Genomic DNA, 11,132 nt, shown 5'->3' on the forward strand with positions numbered 1-11,132 from the left:
AGAGCAGTGTCACAGCTGGTGCTATCTCCTTAGCAACTTCCTTAAGTATCTTGGCTGGGACCCCATCTGGACCAGATGCTTTGTGTGGTTTTAAGTTCTTCAGTAGTTTAGCTACACCATGGCAATTAACATGTATCTTATTTATGGGTGCACACGGGGCTGGTCCTAAGTCAGGCAACTCTGCAGAACTATCATCAATGAAGACATCTGCAAATTGCTGGTTAAGGATGTTTGCCTGCTTTTTTTGGTCGCAGTGGAGGAAGTTCCCGTCTTTGAGTGGAGATACACCTGACCTATCACATCTTTTGGACTTTATCAGAGCGCCGAGACGTTTATTCCCTCCAGGTTCGCTAAAGACTATGTTCTTCAGGTAGGTGTTGTGCACCTGACGACATGCAGTATGTGCCTCCTTCTTGAGGCGTCTAAAGCGGAGCCAGTCACGATCTTTCTTTGTCTTCCTCGCCTTCTTGTATGCTCGGGCCTTCCTTCTACACAATCTTTTTGTGGTGGTTTCACTGCCTATACAAAATAATTATATATTTATATATTTACCTAGTGTAGGCTATGTGCTACTGCACTGTTAATTGCAGGGGTATTAAATACGGACTGCAGTTAACAGGGCCTGACAATTATGATTGCTATTTGGTACCGCCATCTTGCGGCCTCTTTCTTTTAAAAAAATCCCTCTCCAAGCTTGTCCAACGAATAGGATCTGTTTTTCTTAATTACCAACTTAGTATACTTGGACTCGGCGCTCAAGAAAGATTAACCGCGCAAGTACACTAGCCGCCCTTTTTCGGGCGGCGCGGTCTGGACTTTCGCGATTCGTCTTTCTTGCGCAATGTGTGATATATTAAGTGATCATAGTCTGATCTGAGTCCAGTCTGGTAAATAAGAAAAAAGAGGTCCGTTTCGTCGGACTACTCCGATTCAAGCTTCTGACACAAATACCAGACTCGCGATTCATTAGCCCAATTGGGCGACTTATAGATTTTCACCACGACTTTAGACCGTTTCCTTTCTTATGTAAGAGAAAAGTACACTTTTTGGCATCTACGTATCCGGTTTGTCATTCTGGTTTCCTTTGAATGATTTTAATCACACTTTATAATTAATATTATAAGTCTGTTTTGATGTTGACTTTAGCAGCGTTGTGACAATCAAGCATTATGACATAATTATGACCTTCCATTGATATTCACGTAAACAAATTCTCATTGCAATTCAATACTGTTCCATAAGCTTCCGTTTTGCCTGTTTCATTGTTTCCGTTGTTTTGCCATAATACCAGTACAATAGAACCATTAGCATTAGTGGCAGTACACATGTAGGATTGGTTGAATTCACCAGCTACGTACGATTAATTCCTAGCTATTTAATACTAGTATTCCTGCTGATGGTATCATAATGAGCAAAACCTGCAGAAAAAATTGTGGGGGGCAGGGAAGGTAAGTTGTACTCTTGTATTTTTTAAAATTTCATTTACTGTTTCCATTTATGACATTTGTTAATGCAATTAAAAGATAATTTGATCACACGTTTTATTACTTTATGAAGGACGAATATTACTTTGGTATTAAAATGTTACTCTGGTATTAAAACTATAAATGTGTTTTTACAAAGCAGCAGAAACCCATATTATAGTGAATCGTGAAAGTTTTGAAAAAACTTTAATTTAAGTAACTTTGCATGCTTCTGCTATAATATCATGAATATACATTTTGAGACCGTTAATCGTCGATGGTGGATTTTGTATCAAAAACAGCAAAATTACCCCCCTTAAGGGACTATCCCTTAAGGAGGTGATCCTTCTTGGTTTTCCGATAAAACAAATTATTAAGTAACAAAAATAAAATCTTGCCTGTAATATTTTGCAGAACGATTTCTCAAGGCAAGAATGATTATAAACTTGTAACAAGTTCAGAAATTAAAGGCAGGGGTTTTATTGCTCTCTCTATTATATAACAGTACAGTGCACTTAACTGAAATGTGCATCATATCATATCATTTTTAGTATCTTTGATCAAATTGAAAATGTTTATTTTAAACAATGAAGGTTACTATAAAAACTTGTGCACAAACAAGGGGTTTGTCTATTAACGTTGAAACATGAAGAGGTGTTTCATTTCTTTATTTTCACGACAATTATTAAACTTGCATATTCCAGACCGTGCGTTTGATTTTATGCCATAAGGCCATAATATAGGCTTATCGTATCATGTACATCCTTAATTCTTATTGCAACACACCATTAAACCAGGTGATTAAACTTGGAAGGAAACAGTCCTAAGTTCCTTTATCGGTTTTAATTGAAGGCCGTGGCTAAAACCATAGTAAAGTATTTTGATAAACACCTCATTATGCAACCATTAATATCATACCGCATAAAGTACATTTATCCAACGAGCAAACTGTGAGTTTGACAGCACAAAAAGATTTGCTCACAGGGACGACGCTTTCGCCTATTCGTCACGCGTCGTCAGTAGTTGGAAGCTGTTGGGGTGGCGTGTTTACCGCTGACAATGTTTGTAGCGGAGGCGAAAGAGTGCTCATCGTGAGCAATTAATTCGGTAGGGTCAAAGCTGTATTGCTCTTTCGCTCGTTGTCCACAAACTCAGTATATTGGCCTGGGTAAATGTATGGCCTGTACTTTTAAAATACTCATTAGTAAAATAAAGAGGAGAAGGTGCTGAAAAGACGGGAGAATAATAATGTTTTGTTTTAATATGTCTATTCGACGAGATTTAATGAAATGTTTAGAAATTGTTTCTTTTTAGATCCGATTTATTCATAAAAATATTTAGCTCATGATGGGTAGGTGAGACTGACATGTCTATTCGACTAGATTTAATGAAATCTTTAGAAATTGTTTCTTTTTAGATCCGATTTATTCATAAAAATATTTAACTCATGATGGGTAGGTGAGAAACTATAGTCAAAAAGGATTCTCACATCTGTTTTCCTGAGTTCACGGTCTAGAGACACCACAGGAAATTGACAGTAGGCTTGCAGAGAGAAGTGTACTTGTACTTTTAAATATTGTACCAAGCCAAGCCAACTATGATATAGTCAATGTGCTATTGCAGAAAATAAGTGCACACCCCTATAGAGGAGTAACTTTGCAATAAAATAAACGTCTGGATTTCCAAGTTTGCTTTCTGAAAACGATTGGAATTCCAGTTGCCAATGCAATGTTACTGGAAAAAGCTTGGAAATGCAATTGAATGAATGAAAAATCGCGGAATATTCCAAATTGAGTATCTCAAATTGAGGATTTCCGATTGGAACTATTTTTATGCTGGATTTTTTCGCCTTTCGACACTTTAAAGTCTTAATTTCCAACAATTACGATGAACAAAAAAGTGCGGAAATCCCTACTCCTCTATTTTCTGGAATGGCCCAATGACTTTTCAAGGCAATAAAAGGCAGTAACACTTGATTATTATGTGCACTGCTGTGGGACATGTAAATGTTTGGAGATCCGACTTTCAAAATTGACCAAAAACGCCACACCGGTACGGTCAAATCGCGTACATTTTCTTCGAGGGCTCCTGACATACAATTTGTAAAAAATATTGACGAAGGTCGTAAAATGTTCGCATTTAACGGCCTTTGAAGCGACGCGTCGCGACGGTGAGCTGTATCATACTGCAGCATTTATTTATTTATTTTTTAAATCACGATAACAATTTATTATGTGTATCTTTAATTGATATGTACTGCAGGCCCATATTACCAACTGCACCACCCCTAAATAAGGCTACACCAATTTCAAATGTTTTAACTTCACCACGACCAGCAACAGTGACATTGACGCCAGGAAAGACAAGTCTCAGATATACTAAAACACAGGAAACAACTGCAGATGAACAAAATGAAACAGGGAAAACCGCACTGAATGAAGCATCGTCCACGGTAGTTCCTGCGTCCAAACTAACAGGTATTAATATAGTGAGGGTGTTGGAAGGGTGCATGTATCTGCTGTGCAAGGATAGATCCAGGTTTTTGAAAGTGGTGCTGAAAAAAACGCGCGAAATTTTAACAGCAAATGCCGGGAGCAAATGCCACCATATTTGGGATTAGGCCTCTTGGAGTCGAAAAATTGTGCAACTTTTTTGGGTCAAAATTGTTTTTCGCGTGTGGGCGGGCGTGTGGGTGTGGGTGTGGGTGCTTCACCCATCACAGAGATTTGGATTTTGAATAAAAGCATAATCTTAAAAACATTAAAATATTAAAGAGCAATTTGGATACTAACAGCATGAACTGATGAACAGTAAAATATAACTCAAAATTCTCTTTCTTGTCTTCGGCTGTCTGAAGTAACATTTTTCATTTCTTCAGCTTTCTAAAGGAATAAATAATAAATGAATAAAACAGCAGACTGAAAATAACTTGAAATTGTGCATTGCGTTAAAAACGATAATTCCAATGCGTTATCTTTTCAAGCAAAGTTGCTGAAGATATAGAATACCCAGTGGGTACACCAAACGTTGTATCAGCGTTGATACAACGTCGAAATTTGAAATCCCGTTGTACTTGAAAAAGAACATCAACGTTAATACAATATTGTAGCTATCAACGTACACCTTCGACTTCGTTGTTCAGTGCCTCATGACTGAATCTTTAAAAACCTGTAACCATTATTTTCTTTCATATCTTTTGTGACAGTAGCCGGACAGAATCCAAACGGGACGCCTCGTTCCGACGAGTCAACGTCTTCAGACAGTACAGCTCATGCAGGTTTTTCTATGCCACTAATGATAGTGTCTGCAGTAGCAGGGGTGTGCTTCTTATGTGCACTTATAGCAGTTGTGTATGCATGTCATGCGAAGAAAAGATCAACAAGGAATAAAGGGTAAGAACTCAAGCATTTCTTGCTAAAATAATTTGATTCGATTCTCAATGGCGTAGATTCTTTTTGACATTGTAGGATGGTGATGGTGATGGGATGGTGAATGCAGCACCTTTTGGCGACAAAATAAGTTTATGGTCCAATGCGCGCCAAGCGCGCGAAATTTTTTGCCATATTGAAACAATAACTGTAGATACAAACAGATAACAGCCCCGTAAAAATATGTCACTTTTAATTGAAGCTGAAATAGAGATAATAATGTTGTGTCTTGAATTGCTTTATGTGCCTTTGGCATAACACCAGTAACTGATCACATAAAACACCAATAGTATCAAGTGATCGATTGTACATGGTAATTTTCTGGCAAGCTGAATTGTGCCCAAGTCTCATCTTGCGTAACTGATACCATTTATCTGGGTATACTATTCATATGACGAACTGGTCACACCTCAGTGACAGATGCGATCATACGAAATCCTAACGTGAGTTCAAGGTGTTTGGAGAAATTGCGAGTTTTTAAAGGGGAGTGGCAACGTTAAAAGAAAGATGGATCTATAATAAAATAGTGGCATTTGACTTGTGAAAGTAAACATCATTGATATTGTTTTGAAGAATTATAAATGGTTCTAAGTTTCACCACGAAATAGATTCTCATATCCAGTATAGCACTACAGCTCAAAATTAGTATTTGAAACTTTAAAAAAATTTTTTAGAAGCTTTACTGCATGTACCAAAGGTGTCTCAGCTGAGGATTCCGTTTTGTTTCTGATTTATTTCAATGACAACTGTTAGATTTAGCACAACCTGTCTATTCTAGTTATTTCTTTCTTCACATGTCTTCAGTCACATCAATCACATCATATAATGTCGTTTTGGAGAGATATTCTTAATCAAACCGTACATGTGACATTAATTTGTTTTATCTTGTTAGTTATTGTATGTAAATTCAGGGATATGAAAACTGGTCAATTATATTAGTTGATGCTACAAAATCAGATAAGAGTGGGTGTACAGACTTGTATTGGTGGGCAATTTGAGAAATCCAATATGGCCAAAACTTAATACAAGAACAAATGTCGACATTTGTTATTATTTTGTTAGGAAATCATATAGCTGACAGTGCATCTGGTCATGCTGAGTCATAATATGTAGGACATAGTTTACTCAAATGCCCAGGTAAAAATAATGAACATTGGAGCTGAAAATTATTCAGAACCCAATGATTGCTGCAACCAGAAATCTAATTGATTTCCTTCTTTCAGTCGGCAATGGGCTATTCCAGCAAATAGGTGCACACACCCTACAGAGGAGTAAATATTCAATATTAAGAAATGTCTGGTTATGCAGGTCTGCTTCCTGAAAACGACTGGAATTCCAGTTGCCAATGTTACTGGAAAAGGCTTGGAATGTAATAAAATGTATAAAAAATCGAGGAATTGTCCGAAATGGGCCTCTTTCATTTAGGATTTTCGATTTTGATATATTTTTTGCTAGATTTTTTTCGTATTGAGATATTTTGAAAGTCTGGATTTCCTACAATCATGTCTGGACAAAAGTGCGGAAATCTGAACTCCTCTATAGTGGGTGTGCGTCTATTGTCTGGAATAGCCCAATGTGCGATTTAGCTGTAAACTGTTTTAAATAGTTTCGATTTGTGTATCTATTACATCAACCTAGATTCATTGTCGCCTTTCTATTATCCATTCCAGAAACTCTAGGCAAGCCAATAATGATGGCAATACAGCTACGTATATTCCTGTTGGTAGAATGTCTGGGACGGAACCTAGAGGTAAGTCGTGTCAATGACACATAAGATGAGCAAAAACTCTCACTTTCAGTGGCACAGTTCACTAACCTCCGTTCACCAATCATGTCAACCATTTTGACCTCAAGTTGTGGAGTATGAGTTTTTGTACCTAATGTATTCAAAGGTCATTCAATGAATGTACAAATGTACTAGGGTAGGTATGCCCTGATAGATGAGCATGTATGAGATCCTAGTGATAACGGTCTTTTATTCGGAAATGCATGTTTGAGATTTCGTCGATCAACAGCGTTCCTGTAGCACAACAGGATTACTAATCAGCAACTTCAATCAAAGGGACTGCAATTATTTGTTTGTTTGTTCTTGCTAAAGAAAGTCACTAAACAAGAAAGAAATAGCATTCATAATTAAATGCATACAGTAGATTATAAATAAATAGCACCACTATGACTGAGGTGAAGAAAATAGTGTTGTGCTCCAGGAGCGCTGTGGCCAGACGAAACCCTGAAATGATCACCGGAAATTGTACTGCAACACGTATGACCTTGATAAAACATAATAGGGTCATTGACCAAATGTTATGTCTTTTGCCGAATTTGAAATAACTTTGATTGCTTTTGAGATAAATATATGGTATGATATATAGCTCCCTTTACCAAGTAAACAATACTAAACATTCAAGTGAAGATTTAAGGGATCCAAAATGAGCGTTTATTGCGTTTCGACAGTATTTTTTGTGGGACATGAGAGCACCTCAGACCTATCGAATTGCATTCTGAATACGAAGCATGTCTTTCAGATATCAAATAATTTTCATTTTTAAAAATCACAATATAATACAAATTTTATGACAAATTATAAAAATTTGATATTTTTCAAATTTTGATATATAACAGTCCTCGAAGTAAATTATATAAATCTAATGATATATTCTTAAAGTGTATGTAGCAGGGAGGAAAAGCCGACGTCAATTGAAAATTTTGACCTTTCATATTGAAGATATGGATTTTTTTCCCCAAAACACCAAAAAAAAATCCATATCTTCAATACGAAAGGTCAAAATTTTCAATTGATCGTCGGCTTTTCATCCCACCTACATACACTTTAAGTATAAATCATCAGATTTATCAAGTTTACTTCAAGTACTGTTAAATATCAAAAATATCAATTTTAATGATTTGCCATAAAATGTGTATTAAATTGCGAATTTCAAAAAATCAAAATTATTTGATATCAGAATGACATTCTTCATATTCAGAATGCAATTCGATATGTCTGATGTGCTCTAATGTCCCAAAATAAATACTGTCCAAACGTTCATACCCCAGCCCTTAAGATTGGTCAGATAATTGTTCTCTATAACAATGAGCTCTTTGCTAAAGAACCAAATCGTAGGACTAGACTTAAAGGTTAAATAAATTGTCAGTGTTTGGCCTGTTCGTGCAAATCTGAACTGTTTTCCTACATACAAACATCACGAATATTAACAAAACAACAAACACAACAACGAGTTCGGTTTTGCTTTCCTTACCTTTGTATGTTTTGTGGTGTGTTGCTATGCACGAGTTTGAATGTTAATTTTCAAAACAAACATGGCTAACCATGAAGATTCACTATAACATTGTGAAATCACAAACTAGGCTATTGCTGAAAGTTAAATCAAAGTTTACTGCTTTGGGGTCACTATTTTCAGTTCAGTTGTGAATCCAGAACTAAATATGTAAAATTACTTCCTGTAATTACAGAACAATGTAATTTCAGAACTGTGGACAACATTTTAATGTTTAGGCAAGAACATATTGTGAAAGTCCAGTAAAATCAGTACTCTTATGGCTGCCTCGAAAAACTTATCAAAACAATTATTAAGTTTTTAGCGGGTTCGCCGTCGGACAAGTTTAGAACTGTCAAGCTTTCGTCAGGAATAACTCTGACTTCTTCAGGACAAAGTACTTGAGAATACCTATCTGCTAATGTAAAAAGTTTGGTAGCTCTGAAAAGAGCCGTTCACTGAAGACTGCCCCTTGTCAACAGAGAACAAGCATACCTGGCCTATCTGCTAACGTAAAAGATTTGGTGGCTTTGAAAAGAGCCGTTCACTGAAGACTGTCCCTTGTCAACAGAAAACAAGCAGACCTCCCCTATCTAGTACCCTTATGAAGTTAACATTTTGAAAAGAAAAACATACTTTAACAAATAATGAAGACTATGGGAGCACGGTAACGATTTTTAGTAATAGTACAAGTTGAAAAGAAAAGGTAATATAACAGGTCCCAGTCGAAATCGTGGTGATCATGATAATATTGTGAGCAGAGACAAACAGAAAGAAACTTGACTCAAAAGTCAAAATACGCTTATGTTATTTCAGGAGCATGCATTTCCTGATTGCATATTCAATTGAATAACATCGTGGTTTTTTTTTCATTTTAACTTTTGCAGAATCTACCGCGGAAAACCCAACATATGCTGAGATTGGCGACACTCTCTTTGCTACTCTTCCCTCTTTCGTCACTATACCTTCCGGAATGGAACAAGTACGAGCCAAACACAGATTGGGATCTGCCACTCTTCCTCTGATTTCTAACGAAGGATACACGGAGTACGCCAGGGATGAGTTCTCTCCAACTCTACCCCCATTCTCTCCAACTTTACCCCCACCGCGAGCGACTTACCAAGAAGTGGATGTTCCGCAACAAATTGCAGGGATTCAAAAATCACAAACTTTGTCAGGTACAAAGTTCTATCCACAAGCAGAATACACGGGATATTTGACGCCGACAATGCGAAATGGACTAGATGAAAACGGATATTTGGAACTTATTCCTGAGGATACAAATGAAAAAGGGCCCACCCTTTATTCGGATCAAGCTACAATTCCATACGAACAAATAGACCGGAATATTTCGTCACCACCTCAAAACCAGACTTCTGACGCCAACGCATACTTGCCTTTATTCCTGAATAACACAAAGGGTCGTAAAGGAGATGGGTATGTTGACGTAGATTATTCAAGTCAAGATTATGTTAATGAAGAATCACATTCACAACGTAACGGAAATATTCGCGATAAAACCTCCTCTGAAAATGATGTAGACAACGAGGGGAGAAAGATACCAAGTGCCCCCGCGTATGATGGTTCGCTTTATTTCAGGCTTGAGAACCACGAAGAGGGGAGAAACAATAGGGTACCCGTCGATCCAGAATGTCAAGACTACTTTGTTTTAGAAAATGACAGCATTCCTGAGAAATTGAAAGGTCAAAATGCAGATACTCATAATGAGGAAACTGCTGGTACGATACCTACCGATCCCGAATGCCAACACTACTTCGTTTTAGAACATGACAGCACTCCCGAGAAATTACCGAATGGACATTCGGAACAACCTTGCGCTAAATTCACCAATGAAGGTAACGCGGCAATACGACCTGGTGCTTTGGACGTTTTGATCACCCATGATGAACCTCGTCAAACAAGGATTACGTTCAGTAAAGGTCATGACGGTTCTGAAGGAAGCGATAATCCTGTGTGCGTGATAAGAGATGACAAGATGACACTTTGTGTAGACAAAGCCGCCAACGACGGAGAGGTTAATTGTTATCAACAGTTGCCGCTGGTGTCACCAACTGAAGAAGACACGGAGGTATACTCGAAACTTAACAGGGGTTTCATGAAAAACACACTGCAGAGATAAACTGTAACAGGATGTCAAGATAGGCAACACGTTCTTTAATACTCTTCCTTCTATCGTCGCGTCGCCATCCTCTGCGGAATGGAACAAGTACGAGCCAAAACAGATTATGATCCATCACTCTTCCTCTGATTTCTAACGATGGATACACGGAGTACGCCAGGGATGAGTTCTCTCCAACTCTACCCCCATTCTCTCCAACTTTACCCCCACCGCGAGCGACTTACCAAGAACTGGATGTTCCGCAACAAGTTGCAAAGATCCAGAAATCCACAACTTTTGTAAGATCCACAAGATAATTCACGGGATATATTATGCGACAATAGAGAGAAATGGACTAGATAAAAACGGATTATTACAATTAGGAACTTATTCTTGAGGATGCAAGCTACAATTGCATACGAACAAATAAACAGGAATATTTCGTCACCACCTCAAAGCCAGACTTCTGACGCCAACGCATACTTGCCTTTATTCCTGAATAACACAAAGGGTCGTAAAGGAGATGGGTATGTTGACGTAGATTATTCAAGTCAAGATTATGTTAATGAAGAATCACATTCACAACATAACGGAAATATTCGCGATAAAACCTCCTCTGAAGATGATGTACACAACGAGGGGAGAAAGATACCAAGTGCCCCCGCGTATGATGGTTCGCTTTATTTCAGGCTTGAGAACCACGAAGAGGGGAGAAACAATAGGGTACCCGTCGATCCAGAATGTCAAGACTACTTTGTTTTAGAAAATGACAGCATTCCTGAGAAATTGAAAGGTCAAAATGCAGATACTCATAATGAGGAAACTGCTGGTACGATACCTATCGATC

General features: G+C 37.7%; 1 protein-coding gene across 2 annotated transcripts; it reads left to right on the forward strand.

The window, feature by feature from the left end:
* The first annotated feature begins 1,303 nt into the window (after positions 1 to 1,303).
* On the forward strand, positions 1,304 to 10,823 carry LOC140142032 (uncharacterized). Of its 2 annotated transcripts, none has more exons than XM_072163937.1 (5): positions 1,304 to 1,448; positions 3,726 to 3,940; positions 4,672 to 4,855; positions 6,562 to 6,641; positions 9,054 to 10,823. In XM_072163937.1, exons 1-5 carry the CDS (start codon positions 1,408 to 1,410, stop codon positions 10,304 to 10,306), a joined length of 1,773 nt encoding a protein of 590 aa, XP_072020038.1. In that variant the 5' UTR covers positions 1,304 to 1,407; the 3' UTR covers positions 10,307 to 10,823. The 2 variants fall into 2 exon arrangements, with proteins under 2 accessions (XP_072020038.1, XP_072020037.1); XM_072163936.1 differs by having other exon boundaries at positions 4,669 to 4,855; positions 9,054 to 10,820.
* Positions 10,824 to 11,132: the final 309 nt, after the last annotated feature.

Source organism: Amphiura filiformis, chromosome 20, assembly GCF_039555335.1.
Source record: "Amphiura filiformis chromosome 20, Afil_fr2py, whole genome shotgun sequence".
Lineage (NCBI taxonomy): Eukaryota > Metazoa > Echinodermata > Ophiuroidea > Amphilepidida > Amphiuridae > Amphiura > Amphiura filiformis.

Excerpts from the sequence above, each read along its gene's own strand:
- LOC140142032 (XM_072163936.1), top strand. The coding sequence starts at position 1,408 with ATGAGCAAAACCTGCAGAAAAAATTGTGGGGGGCAGGGAAG. Across the intron at positions 1,449-3,725 it reads AATTGTGGGGGGCAGGGAAG|GCCCATATTACCAACTGCAC; the intron begins GTAAGTTGTACT and ends TATGTACTGCAG. Across the intron at positions 3,941-4,668 it reads TCCTGCGTCCAAACTAACAG|TAGCCGGACAGAATCCAAAC; the intron begins GTATTAATATAG and ends CTTTTGTGACAG.